The sequence below is a fragment of the Triturus cristatus genome, chromosome 8, assembly GCF_964204655.1.
Source record: "Triturus cristatus chromosome 8, aTriCri1.1, whole genome shotgun sequence".
Classification (NCBI taxonomy): Eukaryota; Metazoa; Chordata; class Amphibia; order Caudata; family Salamandridae; genus Triturus; species Triturus cristatus.
The window spans coordinates 156,084,910-156,106,458 of record NC_140591.1 but is presented as its reverse complement, the minus strand read 5'-3'; the positions used below and the strand labels follow the sequence as shown (position 1 = coordinate 156,106,458).

Here is a 21,549-nt window from a genome sequence, read left to right as displayed (position 1 = left end):
AGTGGAAACTTACATTTCTGAGCGTTTGAAGAGCAGCTTGGATGTCCTTTTATTGGGTATGAGGCCCTTGGACACGTTCTGCAGATGGCAATTTTGTGTAAATGTCAGCCAAAAGTCTGTCTTGCCCCAGTCAAATAAAACCAAATGCCTGCAGAATAGAGTCGGTCTTCTGATTCCTTTTATAGGCAATTTGATGAGACTTCACAGTTCTCCTTGACGTGGTTCTGTAAAGTAGTTTGTAAATCCATCTTCTAAATCACGTGACTCCATAGTAATCCACAGTGGTTTAACTCACATCAACATTCACTTTGTGGGAAGCATTTTTCTCACTGTGGATATATACAAATTGAGTGTTACTTCAGATGTATTTGATTAGTGTGACCAAGCATTTACAAAAGACTCAACTTTAGCACCTGGGTGCAGATCTATTGGCTTTGCCAATGCTTCTTTGGTATTACCATTGTTTGTGCCCACAAAACAAATCCAAGATGTCCACCCTGCTTGCACATGTAGGATGGCCACCTTGGTGTAGTTTTTCATTAAGCTAAAGAAAATGGATTTCAAGATGGTCTCCATTTGAGCACATACACTGGCGGCCATCTTGGAATTATTTAAAAACATTTAAATGTGGCCAGCTGCAGATTGTTTTTTTTCTCCATATTATTTGTTACAAAAAATTCACTTATTATAGTTAAGAAAATGCATTAACTTTTTCTCATTGTAAATTAATTCTATTGCATTTCATATCCTCACAACCATTATCATAGACTATCAGAAACTGTAGATTTCATGCTCATAGCACATCCTTGAACTCCCACTAATAATAGGTATCATCGTCATAATGTGTTCCAGCTCCTGAGAGGAAGTGTGATTGCCTTTCACTTATGCCTTTTTAGGTCTTGACCCATTTACGCATTTCTTCTCACATCGGGATCGGGCTGTTGATTGGCCTGCTGTACTTGGGGATTGGTAATGAAGCTAAGAAAGTCCTCAGCAACTCAGGCTTCCTCTTCTTCTCAATGCTATTCCTCATGTTTGCAGCTCTCATGCCTACTGTTCTGACGTGTAAGTAATAGCAACAGCTTGCAACCTAAAGAGAGTGTGAGTAATAGCAACAGCTTGCAACCTAAAGAGTGCATGGTTGTACGAAGAGGCAACATTTAATCTGGTAAATAAATGATGGCTTAGGCAAGTAGACATTTGCGTTGTAAACTCAGACTGATCTTCTGCTTGTTAAATATTTAACATTTTGAAGAACTTTAGTGTGGCTCATTCAGTATGTGAGATATGACACTCTGCTTCATAGTTTGAAGATATCGCATATTTTCTTTTGTAACTGGATTTAGAGACAACCAGTGGTTTCATTTGCACCGGGAGAAGATAGAGATTATTGCAGAATTGTAGCAGAGAGGGCTGTAGAACAGAGTTGACAGCTGATGTAGCAGCTTCTTATTTGTGAGAACCTAAATCAATGTGAATCCAACGAAATCTTCTGAACTACAAACACAAACTAAACATCCACAGAGGCTCCGAAGGAGGAGATTTGTCTTCAAAAAGTATATAATATCAGAAAATGAATTTCATTTTGTTGTAAATGAAATCAGGGTCTTAGGTAACAAAAACAGCACATAAAAAGAGACCTAATAACAGAAAATTCTGACTTAAAAGTTGTCATAAATGTTTTTCCTAAGCTTTAGCACTTCAAATGCAGAGGGTTTTATGGAATTTACAGCAGTGTATGGTTTGTGTTCTGGTACACCATAGATGATAATGTTCATATCTCATTGAGTGCATCACCATAAGATACTGGATTCTATATTGTTAGAATAGTGGACTAGCATTTTTCTGACTACTCCAAGTGCAAAAAATATATTGAGTTGTTTTCTTGTCATCCTCCTATTATCATGATGAGAAGATTATTTGATGTTTGAGTTTTCTTTTTGCTCTTTTTCATAGTTCCTCTTGAGATGGGAGTATTTCTTAGAGAGCATCTGAACTACTGGTACAGTTTGAAGGCCTACTATCTGGCAAAAACTATGGCGGATGTCCCATTCCAGGTAAAGGGCCTGACAATCCTATGGCACATTAAGTATTCCTTCATCACCAATCTGGTTTCCTAAGATTAAAATAATTGAAGCATCAGTAAATGTACTAAATGTCATTGCTGTCAACATGCACAGTAACTTGTCACTCCAGGAGATTAGTACAAGAAATTTGAAGGATTCTATAGTGCTGTTTTACTTTATGGAGTAAAGCAGTTAGTAGGCAGAGTATAGACAGGATGTCACAGCAGCATGTATCTGTGGTCTAGAAAGAAAATATGCCATTGCTTGAGTTGGTCCTGTAATAATGTTCATCCGCAAGACGTCCTGAAGAGTGCTGACTTTGGCTCATCGGCCAGCCATATTGTACAAGCTTTGTTTGATTACCTGGACCAATGGGCAACCACAACAATGAACCAAAAATGTATGCACTCGCAGTGATGCTGATGCTAAGTTTTCAGTGTGGGGGTGCTACCATTAATGTTTCATCACTTAACTTATATGGATTGTGAAAAATACAACCATCACAGAAAAAAACACAAGTGTCACAAATAAGCCACACCCATTCAGCAGGAGAGTAGTAAGGGTGAGGTATGTAGCCAAAGGTGCATTGTAGAGCAGGCCGACCGAAATATATACCAACGCATAGTGTATTGGCGCGCTGTCATTTACAGACAACAAATTATCAATTGAAATGATCACTAAATTTGTCCAGTGGGATTACCTGGGAGTCATCACCTTATGGTTAATGGATTCTTTGCCCAAGACCATGTTCCCTCTTAGATGCCGGTGTCTCCAGCTGACATAATTTTGAGCTTCACAGTGTGCTTTATCGCATGATTTCACAGAAGATCTTACAGACAGGTGCAATGAGCATTAGAAAGAAATAAAGCGGGTGCCTTAACAGCTTCTTTATGGGATTTGTGTAGCGAGAAAAACGCTAAGTACTTCTAGGCAGCATTCATACTGCTCATCACCTGATTTGTTAATGCATCTTTAATATCAAATGTTGTACCCAAAAAATTCAGTCTTGCTATTGCAAACCCAATGCTAAAGTAGAAAAATACTGATTCAGCTGTTGAAACTAAAGACAGACAAATCTGACCGTCATCATTTGCAACGTGAATTGATTGTTACTTTGCAAGTCTCTCCCGATCTTGAAACTTACAATGGCCTCAGTAACTGCTGGCCACGTGGAAGTACCCAAACCATAGTAATGAACATCAGGGAGGATCTGCTCAATAGCTTGGATTTGAGCCTGGACTGTGCCTTGATCCTCCTTGATTGTTCCAAAACCTTTGATACAGGGGATTACTCCATTGGCATCTCCTGGTAGAAATCTTCCATTTAAATGAAGAGTAGACCACTGCAGTGGTTTATGTCTTCTTTGAATCAAATTAGACACAGCAGTGAAACCTTGTCACTTTTATTCCAGAAATTACAGAGGTTACCTTTTGCATGCTTCAAGGATCTTCCTTATTTTCCCTTTTAACACTTATATGATCTTTAGCAGATCTCATTTAGAGGTGCAATATAGGTTTTCAGATGTATGCCACTCATACTTAGGTCCACCTTTGGATCCCCATGGATGTGGATAATTACAATATTGTCAAGTCTTTTGCAAATATAAAAACCAATGAGCCAACTTTGGCTTTAGTTGAGCATAAATCAGCTGCATGCTTTCAGAAATGGGAGACTTTGATCTCGCCCATCTACTTTTTGACTTAGATGCTTCTTGACCTCACCAAGGTCCTCTGACCTCCCAGAAATAAGGTTAAAACCTATTCTTCATTCTATAATGAAAGTAAATTGTGTGACTAAGAGTGAATGTCTTGCCTTGGATGCAAAGCAAAAACCAAAGGAAATACATTCAAGAGATACAGCCTCTACTGCCGAAACACCACTGGATCACCATTGTCTATGCAATTGATGTTTGTAGCAGGTGAATTCTAAATTGTGAAAAACTAATGTTCAAGCTTAAAAGGACACAGAACCTCTTTTGCTTTTTCTGTAAGGCTCTTTGTGGTATCTTACCTGCACACCTATTCTTTTTTTATTTGAGGAGGATGAAATTCTATATAGAAAAGAAAAAAATCACAAATCTTCAATCAGTAATTACATACATAAGTACAAAGGATAACAGCAATTTCTGTTCATCACATTAATCTATAATAAATAGTTCATCCCGGAGTCATACCTCGTTGAGTTCATCACCGGAAAGGAACAAGCTCTATTAAAGAGTATGTGCATGAATATCACACCTACCCAAAGCATCCAGTATGTTCAACTACTCACAACAAGTATAAGAAAACCTAACATGCATAAAAAATAAACATATATACAAATAGGAGCTCATGCAGATTGGCAACCCCCCTCTGCTAGAGGTCCCCTGGCTATGATGCCAAGCAGCCCTTAAATCCTCCTGTCACAGAAAGATTTTTTAATTAGTTACCGGCAACCAGATGACTGCTCTCCTCCATCTAACCCCTCTGCCTTGCATTGCTGTATCTTGTTCTCCAGAAGATACATCGACAATAGTCTTTACTACTACTGGTGAAAAGAAGGGGGTTCCTGATTCTGTCACCCAGATGGAATACAGATAAGAGCTGCTGCCATAGCTACAAATATTGTATATAGTTTATGTTTGTCATTCATATATTGGACATCTACCCCTAATGGCTTGAGCTGTGAAGCTGGTCTGAGGATCTAAGATCATACTCAGATACTTAGATATTTCCTTCCTGAGTGGAACCAGCCTAATTCAGTTATAGAACATGTGAACTAAATCAGCAACACTATCCCCACATCAAGGACAGCTTCTAAAGTGCTGGCATTACGGCTATACAAATAATTACCATAATGGCCCCTCTGTGGCAATACAGGTTGCTCCAGGTCATGGCACGACAGATCATGAAAGACGTGCAATAGCTCTATTCGATGTAGCGACCAGCAGGACCCCTATGTCATGGATCCTGCTTGATCCTGAGAAAGCCTTTGAATTTGTCTCCTGGCAGCAACTTTGGGAGGTTTTTGAGAGGTCAGGGGTAGGGCCGGGCTTTCGGGCTGCCATACGTACTAAGTACTGTATCCCGTTGGCAAAATTACCATTAATGGGCACCGAGTCTGAGGTTATTAAGTTCTCCAGTGGGACTAGACAGGGGTGCCCTTGCTCCCCTTTATTATTTGCACTTTACATTGATCCCCTCCTGCAGAAACCTTTGAATAATAGGGCTATAACTCCTGTGATGACTAATGGCTTCACTACCAAGATACTAGCGGTAGTCTATTTGTGCTGTAGAGGAGTGTTGGAAAACCACTCCCACACTAGAAGGGGTGGTGGTGGTCTTCCGGACACACTGTGGTAGCTTGGCTCGAGTGGTCAGGTATCAGGCTCCGTGCTAAGCATACAACATACCCAAACAATAACCATGCGTGCATCCGTTCCAAAAACGACTCTACACCGTAAAAATTATGAAAATAACTTTCTTTATCTGCTTTTTCTCTTAGTTGCTGATTGGAGAAAATAAATAACAATCACAATATACAAACTTTTTAGAAAGTGCAGGACAAATAAATACTGGCTTAATGATTCAATAAATAGGGGTGATCATAAATACTGAAGGCATAAATAAAAGTGCAATACAGACAGGCAATTAAATATTCTGAGGCAATAAATACTGTAACCAATAAATATTGTGCATCAATAAATACTGTGGACCAATAAATACAGTGGAACAATAAATAGGTTAAATACAATAAATACAATGCCCCTAATAAATACTTAAAAGCTGACAGTGACACTCATGGATTCAGATCACTTTTGAATTCCTAAGGGCTGATTTGGCCCAGGCACAGCTTGTGGGGATGTGGAAGGCTTGGGGGTGTCTACTCCCTGGCTTGGTCAAGGCTGAGGCCTAAACTGAGGTAGATAAAGGGGGGAAATACCAGAGACCTGGCTCTCTCTCTCCACACAACCTCTCTAGATTAGTCCCAGTTCACCCCTGGCACAGTCAGGTTGGTTCCAGCACCTCCCTAGCCCCTTAGAGCAGTCTCTCAGGTCTCCACAGGGCCTTAGGTGCCCTCTACTCCACTTACTGCCCTTTTTCTGATGCTCCGACGCCGCTGGAGTCGTATCGATGCCGTGCGGCGGTTCCGGTTCGATGTCGGCGGCCTCGGCACAATGTCAGTTCTTTGACGACGCCGGCAGGCGGATCCGGTCTCGATGTCAGCGGCCTCGGTTCGATCTCGACCTCCGATTCGATGGCGTCGGGCAGTCTTACTCGATGTCGACTTCGGGCGGCTCCGGTCCGATGGCGACCTCGGCTTCGATGACGTCGGCCGGCCTTGCCTCGATGTCGACTTCCGGCGGCTCCGGAGTGCGATCCTCACTCCCGACCTCCGGTGCTCCTCACAGGTTTCCGGCGACTCCGGAGTGCGACCTCCACTCCCGACCTCCGGCACGATTCTCACAGGTTCCGGCGACTCCGGAGTGCGATCCTCACTCCCGACCTCCGTTACCCTTCACCTCGGTCTCCGACGACTCCGGAGGGCGGACTTCACTCCTCCGATGACGCCGCTCACTCGACCTCGGGTGACTTCCTCCTCGACCTCTGGTATTCCTCACGACCTCTGACGGCGCCCTCTCTCGACCTCTGGCGGCTCCGGGTACGACGTCTGCTTTTCCAGTCAGTGCCGCTTCTCCACCTCGGGCTCCAGGTCTTAGGCTACTCGACGTCGGACTTCAGGGAAACCAGCTTCCAGGTCAGGATTTTGCTGTTCTCTTGTTTCCAAGGCCTGTTCCTGCTGTCCAGGTCCTTAGGACGACTTTTCTGGCTTCTTCCCACACAGGGCTCTAGGCTGGGCTCCGTCAGTAGGGACTAGTATCAAGGGTGGGTTTATGGACCCCACTCCAGGCACAAGTTTCCACCCCTGCTGCTTCACTCCTTCCTCCTTCACGTTTTTGCTGCTCACTCCTCACCAGTCAGGTGCCAACTGCCAGCTCCAACTGCCAACTCCCTGTCTTAGCTTCCCAACATTCTAAACCGCCTCCAACTGTCACAGGGTTCTGGAATGTTCTGGAAGGTGCTGGTAGGTTCCAGTGGATGCTGGTGATGTCACAGGTGGCCACCATTTTGTGCTTCAGGCCCTCAGACAGAAGTTTCAGGGGTAGGTAAAATGGCTCCCTGAATCTGCAGCAACACTAAAAAGTCTGGTGGTTCCCAAAAAGGAAAAATTCAAACAGGGTTTGAGGCAAAAGTGGGACAAAATAAATAATGATGAGGAGGGACCACCCAAAGGGCTGACAGGTCTAACACGCGTCCCCCCCAGCTGAAAGTGGGGAGAGCTACCCAACCCCTTGGGAGTTCTCATGACTAAGGCGGAAATACCTTGAGAGACCGTCTGCATTGGCGTGGTCCACCCCAGGCCGATGTTCCACCTGAAAGTCCATTCCCTGTAGGGAAATAGACCACCTCAACAACTTGGGATTCTCCCCCTTCATTTGCATCAGCCAACGAAGGGGTCTGTGGTCGGTCTGAACTAGGAAGTGCGAGCCAAACAGGTATGGCCGCAACTTCTTCAGAGCCCATACCACTGCAAAGGCTTCACGCTCTATTGCACTCCACTTCTGTTCCCTGGGAAGTAGTCTCCGGGATAGGAAGACCACGGGTTGATCCAGACCCTCTTCGTTGAGTTGCGATAACACTGCCCCAATGCCATGTTCTGATGCATCTGTCTGGACAATGAACTCCTTGGAAAAGTCTGGGGCCCTTAAGACCGGGGCCTCGCACATGGCTTTCTTCAATCTCTCAAAGGCTTGCTGACAAGCCTCCGTCCAGACTACCCGTCGAGGTTGTTTCTTGGACGTGAGCTCCGTGAGGGGGGCTACGATGGTACCGTACCCCTTCACGAAGCGACGGTAGTATCCCGTGAGGCCCAAAAATGCTCGGACCTCAGTCTGTGTCTTGGGGGGTTCCCAGGCCATGATGGCCTCGATCTTCGCCTGGAGGGGTTGCACCGCTCCCCTACCCACCAAGTGTCCAAGGTACACTACCGACCCCTGCCCGATCTGGCACTTGCTGGCCTTGATCGTCAATCCAGCTTGTCTCAGGGCCTGGAGAACAGCTTGCAGGTGACGCAAGTGATCCTCCCAGCTGTTACTGAAGACGGCTATGTCATCCAGATAAGCAGCAGAGAAACTCTCCATTCCGGTGAGGATCTGGTTTACCAGGCGCTGAAACGTGGCAGGGGCGTTCTTGAGCCCAAAGGGCATCACACAGAACTGGTAGTGGCCATTGGGCGTGGAGAAGGCTGACCTTTCCCTTGCTCCATCAGTCAAAGAGATCTGCCAGTACCCAGAAGTAAGGTCAAAGGTACTTAGATATTGGGCAGCTCCCAGCCGGTCAATCAATTCATCCGCCCTAGGGATCGGATGAGCATCAGTTTTGGTCACTGAATTCAGTCCCCGATAGTCCACACAGAATCTCAGTTCTGGTTGGGCACCCGGTGGTGCAGCTTTTGGAACTAACACCACCGGACTGGACCAGGGGCTGCTAGAAGGTTCGATCACTCCTAGCTCCAGCATCTTAGTGACTTCACTATGAATGCTGGCCTTCACCTTGTCTGACATCCGGTAGATCTTGGACTTCACAGGTGGGCTGTCTCCTGTGTCCACGTCATGGACGCACAGGTGAGTCCTACCCGGGACAAGGGAGAACAACGAGGAGTACTGCCCCAGGACCTGGCGACAGTCCTCCTGCTGTTCAGGAGTTAGAGATGGGGAGAGAATCACTCCCTCCACCGACCCATCCTTCTCTTGAGACGCAAACAGATCAGGGAGAGGCTCGCTTTCCACGTCCTCTCCTCCGTCAGTCACCATCATCAAGATGACTTCGGGCCTCTCGTGGTGGGGTTTGAGGCGGTTGGCATGCAGCACCCGCAGGGGCTGACGAGGGGTCTTCAGGTCCACCAAGTAGGTAGCCTTACCCTTCTTTTCCAACACCTCAAAGGGTCCTGACCAGCGATCCTGGAGGGCACTAAGCTCTCCTGGTTCGATCACCCACACCTTCTGGCCAGGCTCCAACTCCACCGGGTGAGCATTGTGGTCATACCACGCCTTCATCACTGCTTGGCTGGCTTCCAAGTTGTCAGAAGCTTGCTTCCACAACTTAGCCATTTGGCTCCGGAAGGCCAGCATGTAGCTCACAACATCCTGGGGAAGCTTTCTGGGAGTTCTTTCCCATCCGTCTCTCACCAGGTTGAGAGGTCCACGTACAGGGTGCCCATACAGAAGCTCGAAGGGGCTGAAGCCCACTCCCTTCTGTGGCACTTCCCTGTAGGAAAAAAGTAAACAGGGTAGGAGGACGTCCCATTTCCTCCGCAGGCTTTCAGGCAGACTTCTGATCATGCCCTTCAAGGTTTTGTTAAACCTCTCCACCAGACCATTTGTCTGGGGGTGGTAAGGAGTTGTGAACCGGTAGGTCACTCCACACTCCTTCCACATCGCCCGCATGTACGCTGACATGAAGTTGGTCCCCCTGTCGGACACAACTTCCTTGGGAAAACCCACTCGGGTAAAGATTCCCATCAGGGCCCTTGCCACAACAGGTGCTGTTATGGTCCTCAGAGGTATTGCCTCTGGGTACCGTGTGGCATGATCCACCAGGACCAGGATAAACCTGTGACCAGCTGTCGTTGGCGGATCTAATGGACCCACAATGTCGATGCCCACCCTTTCAAAGGGGGTGCTAACGACAGGAAGTGGTTCCAGGGGAGCTTTCAGCTTCACCCCTGTTTTCCCACTGGCTTGGCAAGACACACATGTCCGGCAGTAGGTATCGGACGACACTTTCATCTGAGGCCAATAAAAGTGTGGGACAAGACGGGCGAAGGTCTTGTCTTGCCCCAGGTGTCCTGCCAATGGTATCTCGTGAGCCAACTCCAGAAGGAAGGCTCGATAACGTTGAGGAACTACCAAGGCTCGTGACGATCCATGTAGGGGTGCCTTGGGTTCACTGTAGAGGAGGCCATCCTCCCAGTAAACACTGTAGTTCCCTTCAACGTTCCCTGCTGCCTGGGCTTCGGCCTGACGCCTTAGCCCCTCAAGGGTAGGGCACTCCCTCTGGCCCTGGCAGAATTCCTCCCTGGACGGGCCTCCCTCCACGTGCCACTCGGCCGGGATGGGTAGGTCCTCCAGGTTGGTAACGTCCCCCACCGCAGACTCCTGGTCCACCACCTCCGGTGGCCTATCCGTCCTACGGGGTGGGGACGCCGAGGCAGGCTCCTCCTGTCCTCGGTTCTTCCCTTGACTGGCAGCTGGCTGGGCCTTTGTTCCAGGCTCCAGCCGAAATGAACTCCCTCTTCGGGTAGTCGCGGACCTTGTGCTAACACAGGCCCAGTCAGGTGTACCCAGCATCTCGGTGTGAGTCCGGTATTCCACCTCCTTCCAAGCGTTGTGCTCCATGTCGTTCCCCAGCAGACAATCGACTGGCACGGCAGGGCTTACGGCAACTCGAAGTGAACCTGCAACCCCCCCCCATTCAAAGGGAACCTCGGCCACTGGATAGTGGCCTGTTCTGCCGTCAGCCATCGCGGCTGGGTGGAGTACATCGGGAATTACCTGCTCTGGAGACACCAGTTGGCTACGCACCATAGTCATACTGGCTCCTGTGTCTCTCAGAGCCTCCCCTCTTTGGCCGTTGATGGTGACCCACTGCCCATACTTTGCAGTATTTGCGGGCACCTGGATCTTAGGAACCATCTCCCGTTCTCCCAGGGACACTAAAGTGACACCCGCCCACTCCCTTCCCTTAGTTAAGGGCATCTCCTCCCCGAGCACTACACTAGCTACTCCGGGGGTCTTTCCTCCAGTGGGAGGGGGTGGTCGTTTCAAGCACTTCGGATCTCCTTTATAGTGTCCAACGCCACCGCACTCATAGCAATGGACAACCCTTGGCTGCTGACTCTGGCCAGGATTAGGGTTTCTGGGCGGGTTAGCCTTAGGGGTGAATCCTGTTCCCTTCCCTTGGAAGTTATTTTGGGGGCCTTTGGAGAACTCCTTTTTCTTTTCCCCTCCCTCTTTCTTCTGGGGGGCGCCCTGTCCGGCCTTTCCCCTCCAGTCCCCCTTGTGGACACCCGGGTACTAGCCCAAATGTCCGCCTCCTCAGCAAGCTTCCGGGGACTGGTCAGCTTGCTATCCACCAGGTGTTGCCGCAGTTCAGGGAAACATTTCTCGAGCAGGTGTTCCTTCAGTACTAGGTCAAACAGCCCCTCGTAGTTCCTCACTTCACTGCCCTGAATCCAACCTTCCAATGCCTTCTTTGCATAGTCCAGGAAGTCCACCCAATTCTGTGTGCCCAGTTTGTGACTACCCCTGAACTTCTGTCTGTACTTTTCGGGTGTTAGTCCAAACTTCCTTATGAGCGCCAGTTTCATGGTGGGGTAGTGGGTCTGCTCATCCTCTTCGAGGGCCAACAAAGCATCCCTACCAGCTGGAGGCATGTACTTGTACAATCCCCCTCCCCAGTACTTCTCTGGAACCCCATGGGCCCTTAACGAGACCTCATAGGCCGCTAGCCACTTGGCGATATCGTCGCCCACTCCATAGCTAGCTACTATGTCCTTTGGCAGGTATGGTTTAGGTTCCCTGGTGATCTCTTGGGTTTGGCTGCCACCATTAGGAACAGGTTGTGCCCCGATTCTCAAGATCTGAAGATCTATTTCTTTCAGTCGTAATTCATGGGCCATCCTCTGCTCCTCCTTCTCCTTTTCCAGCCTTGCTAAGTCCCATGTGAGCTGTCTTTTCTCCCTCCGGTCTGTTAGCTCCACTTCAGACAAGCCACCGCTAGAGGCACTGCTGCCCTTCCTAGAAATGGTTCTGGGCCCTGCTGACAGGTTCCCCACCTCAGGTTGGTACATCTCAGCCCCCTCGGTGTCAGGCTCTCCATCCCTGTCTTCCTCCTCAGCCTTGCTTTCTCGGCGTGCCTCCCCCCAAGCCCTTAAGCTGGTTTGGAGTGCACCCTTCTTTGCTCCTGGGGGACAGTACACCCCTTCCCGCTGGCAAAACTCCCTGAGTTGGGCCACAGTGTACGTTTCTAGATTTTCTAGTACAAACTCCATCTTGCCCACTCAGGTTAGAGGACAGGTTTTGTGCAGTAACTATGCAGGGGGGTACCTTTAATAATACCTCCTCCCACCACCAGAGTAAATTTGGAAAAAACAAAAACCCACAATTAGGAAGGCCGCTCTTGAGAAAACTCCCGGTGTAGGCCTATGGACTACCCACAGTTATTGTTGAGTATGCGTAGGCACAGCTCTATCCCACCACTGAACACCAATTTATGTTGGAAAACCACTCCCACACTAGAAGGGGTGGTGGTGGTCTTCCGGACACACTGTGGTAGCTTGGCTCGAGTGGTCAGGTATCAGGCTCCGTGCTAAGCATACAACATACCCAAACAATAACCATGCGTGCATCCGTTCCAAAAACGACTCTACACCGTAAAAATTATGAAAATAACTTTCTTTATCTGCTTTTTCTCTTAGTTGCTGATTGGAGAAAATAAATAACAATCACAATATACAAACTTTTTAGAAAGTGCAGGACAAATAAATACTGGCTTAATGATTCAATAAATAGGGGTGATCATAAATACTGAAGGCATAAATAAAAGTGCAATACAGACAGGCAATTAAATATTCTGAGGCAATAAATACTGTAACCAATAAATATTGTGCATCAATAAATACTGTGGACCAATAAATACAGTGGAACAATAAATAGGTTAAATACAATAAATACAATGCCCCTAATAAATACTTAAAAGCTGACAGTGACACTCATGGATTCAGATCACTTTTGAATTCCTAAGGGCTGATTTGGCCCAGGCACAGCTTGTGGGGATGTGGAAGGCTTGGGGGTGTCTACTCCCTGGCTTGGTCAAGGCTGAGGCCTAAACTGAGGTAGATAAAGGGGGGAAATACCAGAGACCTGGCTCTCTCTCTCCACACAACCTCTCTAGATTAGTCCCAGTTCACCCCTGGCACAGTCAGGTTGGTTCCAGCACCTCCCTAGCCCCTTAGAGCAGTCTCTCAGGTCTCCACAGGGCCTTAGGTGCCCTCTACTCCACTTACTGCCCTTTTTCTGATGCTCCGACGCCGCTGGAGTCGTATCGATGCCGTGCGGCGGTTCCGGTTCGATGTCGGCGGCCTCGGCACAATGTCAGTTCTTTGACGACGCCGGCAGGCGGATCCGGTCTCGATGTCAGCGGCCTCGGTTCGATCTCGACCTCCGATTCGATGGCGTCGGGCAGTCTTACTCGATGTCGACTTCGGGCGGCTCCGGTCCGATGGCGACCTCGGCTTCGATGACGTCGGCCGGCCTTGCCTCGATGTCGACTTCCGGCGGCTCCGGAGTGCGATCCTCACTCCCGACCTCCGGTGCTCCTCACAGGTTTCCGGCGACTCCGGAGTGCGACCTCCACTCCCGACCTCCGGCACGATTCTCACAGGTTCCGGCGACTCCGGAGTGCGATCCTCACTCCCGACCTCCGTTACCCTTCACCTCGGTCTCCGACGACTCCGGAGGGCGGACTTCACTCCTCCGATGACGCCGCTCACTCGACCTCGGGTGACTTCCTCCTCGACCTCTGGTATTCCTCACGACCTCTGACGGCGCCCTCTCTCGACCTCTGGCGGCTCCGGGTACGACGTCTGCTTTTCCAGTCAGTGCCGCTTCTCCACCTCGGGCTCCAGGTCTTAGGCTACTCGACGTCGGACTTCAGGGAAACCAGCTTCCAGGTCAGGATTTTGCTGTTCCCTTGTTTCCAAGGCCTGTTCCTGCTGTCCAGGTCCTTAGGACGACTTTTCTGGCTTCTTCCCACACAGGGCTCTAGGCTGGGCTCCGTCAGTAGGGACTAGTATCAAGGGTGGGTTTATGGACCCCACTCCAGGCACAAGTTTCCACCCCTGCTGCTTCACTCCTTCCTCCTTCACGTTTTTGCTGCTCACTCCTCACCAGTCAGGTGCCAACTGCCAGCTCCAACTGCCAACTCCCTGTCTTAGCTTCCCAACATTCTAAACCGCCTCCAACTGTCACAGGGTTCTGGAATGTTCTGGAAGGTGCTGGTAGGTTCCAGTGGATGCTGGTGATGTCACAGGTGGCCACCATTTTGTGCTTCAGGCCCTCAGACAGAAGTTTCAGGGGTAGGTAAAATGGCTCCCTGAATCTGCAGCAACACTAAAAAGTCTGGTGGTTCCCAAAAAGGAAAAATTCAAACAGGGTTTGAGGCAAAAGTGGGACAAAATAAATAATGATGAGGAGGGACCACCCAAAGGGCTGACAGGTCTAACAAGGAGGAAGCTGGTATCTTTGGGCAAATGTTCTGGTATTTCCTAAACAGGGTCAAACCCCAAATTCTGTGTAACAGTGATATTGCTTTTTAAGATTATCGGAAGACCGACAGTACAGTCTATCTGGGAATTAATGTAGCACCTAAAATGGATAACAGTATTTCACTAAATTATGAACCCAGTTTATGTAAAATAAAGGTTGATTTGGTTTGCATTAATAACCTGCACCAAACATTAATTGGTTGGTGTAATGTCCTCATAATGCTCATGCTTTCAAAGATTTTGTATTTATTTAGAGCGAATCCTCTGGCAATTAGATAGGAATGACTGAAAAAGTTCAATGGCATCTGTAATAACGTTTTTTGGAAATACAAGAAGAGGAGAAGAGCTCTGAGATATCTGGTTCTGCCATTTGATAGAGCGTGCTGGGCTGCACCTAATGTTAAGTATTATTACTGGGCAGCAATTCTGCAATATGTAGAGCTTTTGATTACAGGCACCGGTAGTACACATTCTGTTGCAACAAGAACCCCAGTATTTATAAGCTATCCCTGGGCAAAGAAGCCAAAGTCTCCTTTCTGAGCATTCTGGAACCTAGCTATTACAAGAAAGTTTTGTTCACGATAACTGAGGTGGATCATAAAATATGATCTATCCTGAAGGGTAGACTAGACATGCCCCGGCATAACTTTTACACACCTCTTTGATGGTATCCCCTGTTTCCCTTAGTCTTTCCCGACAAACACTGGCTGGTCTGGAAGAAAGTGGATATTTGAAAAATAGGGATATTTATACTGAGGGTCAACTTTGCTCCTTTGAGGATCTGTAGCAAAATTATGGGCTGCCCAAGCATAGCTTTTAAAAATATGTGCAAATAAAGGATTTTCTCTATAAACTTAATAAAAACATGCTATCTTTGAAGCAGAATGCCATAGTACAGACTATGAAACCTTGCAGTGGTGGTAAAATTTGAACTTTATATATCCTGCTTATTGATCTCGATCTAAACTACATATTCAGACCCAAAATCAATTTCCTGAGCAAATTATATGAAGTCCAAAACATACGTCCATGCAGTAGTCTTTTTCAAATGTTCGTCCTTGATCTTTATTCTGTAACTTGTATCTTGGAAAGACTTTTTGGTCTCAAAACACACTTCAGTTCTTCAATGATACAACCAACAGCCACAATTCTTGCCAACACGTGTTTCGTCTAATGGTGATAGTCAAAGACTTCGTCAGGGCGTGGACTGCTATATCTATTCAACACAAAGGGTTATTGCTGCCTCTATCACGGACAGCCTTCATCTGATATGATGGACAATGTGAATCCATGTCAGGTGCTTTCAGTCGCTATTATCGGTATATATTCATCAATCAGTTTGCGATCTCAGTCACACCAGCCCGTATCCTCAAAGTTAACAGGAAAATGCAATGGCGAGTAATGCCGGTACAATCCATGGACTGAAAGCACCTGATTTGGATTCACATTGTCCATCATATCAGATGAAGGCTGTCCGTGATAGAGGCAGCCGAAACCCTTTGTGTTGCATAGATATAGCAGTCCACGCCCTAACGAAGTCTTTGGCTATCACCATTAGACGAAACACGTGTTGGCAAGAATTGGGGCTGTTGGTTGTATCATTGAAGAACTGAAGTGTGTTTTGAGACCAAAAAGTCTTCCCAAGATACAAGTTACAGAACAAAGATCAAGGACGAACACCTGAAAAAGACTACTGCATGGACTTATGTTTTGGACTTCATATAATTTGCTCAGGAAATTGATTTTGTGTCTAAATTATAAGTGTTTGTAGGCCTACATACACTAACTGACAGTGTGGAGTGGTCGCTGTTCCAATTTCCTTTGATGCATTCTCAAATGAACTGATATTTCTGATCACATAGTCACATAACTGTGCGCACTCCATACCCTACTACCCTCTTATAACGTTCATTACATAGATATTCAGTTTGAGAAATGGGCTATAAGGTTGGACACCACTCATGATAATATTTGTTTTTGATTATCTATAATGTTGAGAAGAGCGACTCTGTTACATGCTAGGCTAAGGAGCCAACATTATAAAACATTATTGAAACCTTACTATACACCTCAGAAGTTGTGTACCTGAGGAAAACGATCTGAGAGCACCTATCCATATTGGCTCTTCTTTGTCTCTTAATCTCAGATTTTCAGAACTGCCTATTTCTGTCCCAACAAGATATATAAACTAATTCATGGAAAGATCCCTACACTTTCAATGTTTCACCCTTTGGAACTCACTACTTCTTCTCTTCACCAGGAGATTGAGACAAGGAAAATAATGTAAACACTTGAAGATTAACCTTTTTTCATCACCTTATGTTTGTTCCCCCTTATTCCACTCTCCACTTTACCCCGATCACATGAAACCTACTCTCCAGTTAAGCTAGCCCTTCATATTATTAACAATAAATAAAATAAATATTTTCCCTAAACTGAATGTTTGTCCCCATTTAATATGAATAAAAATGTTAGCAATGTAGACTTTGAGATTATATATTTTTACATGAGACTGGCCTTTATTGTCTGTATATTTGTTATATAAAATGTATTTTGTGCATACTGTATATGGGTTTTGGAAACTGAAAATTTGAATGTGTGCCTTCCTTTTTCAGATTATGTTTCCTGTAGCCTACTGCAGTATTGTATACTGGATGACATCACAACCTTGTGATGCACTCCGATTTGTCTTATTCTCAGCTCTTGGGACAATGACATCACTGGTGGCGCAGTCTTTGGGACTTCTCATAGGTGCAGCATCTACATCATTGCAGGTACTGGGATATTAACTTATCAATAAACCTCAAAGTGCTTGCATGCCAATTTAATTTTAAGACGGGAGAATGGATGTGGTGTTATGATTTTGTATTTAATGTAACAATGTTATGAATGTTGCTAGTACCTGACAAACTCTTCATCTACTCTTCTTTAAAATGTACATGCGTCTTATTGTAGTACATTTTGACATTTGTATCTAAACATAGTCACAAATACACTATTTTTCAAAGCAAACTATCAGCATCATATGACAAGAAATAAGACAATTCCCTCACTGTTCAATATCATGGTCATGTACTCAAAAAGTGCCACAAACCCTACTCCCTCCAATCAGAGTTCATGCTTAGAAAGATTTTCTATGAAGGGCCTGTATTTCTTTATAATACCTAAAGCTGTGGGATGGGTGATGACACCGGCAAAGTTGCTCTGATTGAGCTTTAATGTATTTTCATTATTTAAAGGGAGTTTTTGTAAGACACATCCTAAAAGGTTTCTACATAATAAGCCCTACCAATTGGACCAATCTGGAACACTCTAAAGAATTATTAGCAAGTGAGAACTTACCAAGTTTTATTTCCACAGCTTTTGTTAACCATAATTCCATTTTGCCCAATATGGATATCTGGGCCACTCCCCTGCTGGCGTTGTTTGTAGCCCGTGGACCAACAAGTAGCATCCCCATCTTATACAATTTATTCTGTGAAATTCAGATCAGTGAATCATCAATTTTTGTAATTTCCTTCTAGGTGGCAACATTTGTGGGTCCTGTGACAGCCATCCCAGTACTCCTTTTCTCCGGGTTCTTTGTCAGCTTCGATACAATTCCAACATACCTTCAGTGGATGTCGTACATGTCATATGTCAGGTACAGAGATTCATTGTTTACTACAACAAAGATCAGTGGATATTTCAGTGACTCAACCTGTTTCTAGTGTCACTTTTCTTGCATGTAACCAGTTTGTTTTGTTTATGAACACAACTGGGAAGTATGTATTCCATTGTCTTCCACTGCAAATCTGCTGACTCCAGTCCCTGATTACTAGCCAGTTTTCATAAACCCCTCCGTTTGGTGCACTCGGATGTCCTCCTGGGGTGCCTTTTCAGGACAGAGCATGGAGTGATTTGCTTGTCATTGAAATGTTGATGAGTGTGTCACAATTATAGACTTTACAAGGATACTTTAATTCTAGTTAAAAAGATAATCAAGCTTAAATCTAGTAATCCTCTGTGCTTTTTATAAGTAAGAGCAGATCACAGATATCAATAAGGGAAAGACGAGTTTGAATTCTTACTGCTTGATCCTAAATTGATACCCCTGTAACTTTTGTTCCTATCACTGAAAGCAGGGGTTTATGACCACAGGAGGTCAAACAGAAAGCAGACAAGGGCGGCTGTATGAGCCTTCTTTACTTTTCAAGTCTCCTCTACTTGTCCTTTACCAGGTTCGAACTGGGCTTTGCAAGACTGACATTTTCTGGGTGGACTGGAGGCTAAGGGGCTTATTTCACAGAAGAATGTGGTACCCTGACTCAACTAGGCACCCAGGGCCACATTCTTGTAGTGGCCTTCCCCAGTTTGGGATGGAGTGAACACTTTGGCCAGGGCTGATTGTGGTTTCCAATGTGGCCCGATGCTTCCAGCCCCAATCCCCCCACCCCGCCCAGCAGTCAATATAAGACTAATGAGGGGTAGAGGATGGGACAAGAGCTCATCCTGTGAGGCTGTCGATGGTCAGAGAATGTGTGATGACATTTCCACTACCTCAAGTTTTTGGGAGAATCAAGGTCAATGTGCCTGATACATCTTAATGATGACTCTCTGTGGCTGTCACTGATATTATCCAGGCCATGGCTAGTCACAAAAAACAATCAAACATCACCTTGAAAAACATTTCCATCTCACACCAAACTAAAGAAACAGTAGGTACATCTTTGAGAGTGAGTGGCTCCTTCTTGTTGCAGAGGGTTGTTCTAACTTAACATCGGAAATACACAGAGAAGACAGACTTTTTTTTAGGTGTTACTGGCATACAGATATATTTGCACAGTGGATGTTTCCAGGATTGTAAACTTACCCTTCTCCCAGACACTTTCCTTCACCGTACGAAGACATGGATGTTTGACAAATTACCTGCCAATGTCTGGACTGCCTTGTTTTATTCTGTTTTCCATTTGATACTGCCCATAATCGATCTAAACTCTTATAAATTATATTTGTCCAGGTGTAAGCCTTTGTTGCAAATCCTAAAAGTAAGATAAATTGTTTGTCTGACATTTACTTTGTAAGACATTCATATCTGAGTTACCTCATGTTATGTTCTTATTCATTTGTACAGAGGACATGTACGTTATTGCTATGTATCTCAAGAATGTCCAAAATGTGCTCAGCAGATGGAGAGGAAATTTAAATAGGCAAAGTTCCAGGGAGATCTCTTGTTAAGAACTATTTTGGACTGTTCCCAAACATACAGCGCAAGTGACCCTTCTCACTCATCTCTAACACCTTCCTTCCTTCTTTCGTTCCTATTCTGTTTTTTCCTATCTTCACCTCATCTTCTCTTTCTGTCTTTTGTCTATTTCTCGCTCTCTTGCTCCTCTTTTTCTTTCTCTGTGTCTATGTAGGTATTTTCCTACAGGGACTGTTATCCAAAAGGGTGTTCTGATGCTTTCAGGGCTTAATCAAGATCCCAAGAAAAATTAGGACAGATTAGTCAAGTAGGCTGTTTTTCTGTGATTTCTGAAACTGTAGGTGATTTGACAAAGCTGTTAAAGTGACAGAAAGAAGATTCCAGTGTTTGGGACCCAGGAATAAGAAGGCATGGTCCTTGAGATGGGGCTTTTTTACGTTGGTCTGGCGAAGGAGATAGTCAGGGACACACTGCTGGAACATGCTTTCGACATAATGGGGACCGGATCTGTAGTCGGCTCCATGGCAGTTACATAAAACCTAGGCCAAAATAGGTTTTCCTACAGGGATTAAATGCAGTTTAGGCAAAAGATGAGACATCAGTGAGTATCTTGGAAGATTGCACAGGATGCGGGTAACTGTGTTTTTTATCATCTTAAGTTGTGTAACAAATGTCTTATGCAGATCTTTGTACAGTGAATAGTCAGAGTCAACACGAAAGACAATCAATTAAATGGAGGTTTCTATAGTGCCAACTTGCAACCCGATGACCAGTTACATGATCACATGATTTTAGACCAATAGACTGTGAAGTTAGATTCCTTAGTCTTAACTGCCGGTCTCTCGTAAAACATCATGCAGAGATCTGTGCTCTACTAATAGAGGAACGGCCAGATTGTCTCTTTTTAACTGAGACCTGGCTAACCCAGGACTCCGGTGCAGTGACGTGGTTGGCGCTTCCATTGGGCTATACTATGCACCAACTCAACTGCCCTATCAATCGAGGTGGCGGCATTGCTTTAATTTTGAAAGAGCCTTTTGCTTGTAGTTTCAGGAAGGAGGAGATTCCCGAGTGCGAAAGCGCCTCTTTTGAAATTACTCTTATTCACAATTTTACGGTCTCGGGGCTGCTTATTTATCGGCCTACAGGGCCTTCAAAAAAATGGAGGGAAGCTCTGGTGAATAAAGTTACCCTACTAGCGAGTGGAGCGGCGAATTTCACTATTTTGGGCGATTTTAACCTCAATCTTGAAGAGAGTGACAAGCCAGAGATTGCTTGCTTTCTGGCTGATTTGGAAGCCTGTCAACTGGTAAAATGTGTGATGGATAGCACTCACATTGCTGGGCATTTTTTGGATCCCATCTTTTCTAATCTGGGTGCTGTAATGGTGTCACCTTCGGTCCCTTTGACCTGGACTGATCATTATTTGATTCCTTTCTCCCTCCGGCTGCCTGGGAAATTGGTGCCATCTCGTCCACGGCCCGTGGCATAAATGGGATACCAACTAATTCTCAGACCTGTTGTTAAAGTCCAAGCCACAGTTTCCTCCTAATATAGTGGCTTCGGACTCTCTTTTTCAGGATTGGCTGATGCAAGCCCTAGATACTTGTATCCCGGAAAAATGTTGCTTAAGGAAAAAACTGGGTCCTTCTAACCCATGGTTTAACGAATCCCTGGTGGAGGCAAAGAAGGTTTGCAAGCAACTGGAACGATCATGGAGACGGGCATACGATATAGAAGCTAAAACCAAATATCGGAAGTCCATCAAATCTTATCATAGGCTGATTCGGAAAGCCAGAGCGAAATACATCGCCACAAAAATTCTGGAAAGTAATAATCCGCCCAAAATGATTTTTTCTCTTTTAAAAAATATGCTTCACTCCAATGAAAAGGTTGATTCCCCTATTTCCTCTAATATTCAATGTGAGGAAT

At 45.7% G+C, this 21,549-nt stretch overlaps 1 protein-coding gene across 2 annotated transcripts in view; it reads left to right on the top strand.

Moving 5' to 3' along the window:
- Positions 1-21,549, top strand: part of ABCG1 (ATP binding cassette subfamily G member 1) — a 159,572-nt gene that overhangs the window by 128,054 nt on the left and 9,969 nt on the right. For both annotated transcript variants that reach the window (XM_085621212.1, XM_085621213.1), the window contains exons 11-14: positions 897-1,065; positions 1,957-2,057; positions 17,048-17,206; positions 17,957-18,075. In XM_085621212.1, coding sequence (XP_085477338.1) covers positions 897-1,065; positions 1,957-2,057; positions 17,048-17,206; positions 17,957-18,075 — 548 coding nt within the window. The remainder of the gene's footprint in view (positions 1-896; positions 1,066-1,956; positions 2,058-17,047; positions 17,207-17,956; positions 18,076-21,549) is intronic.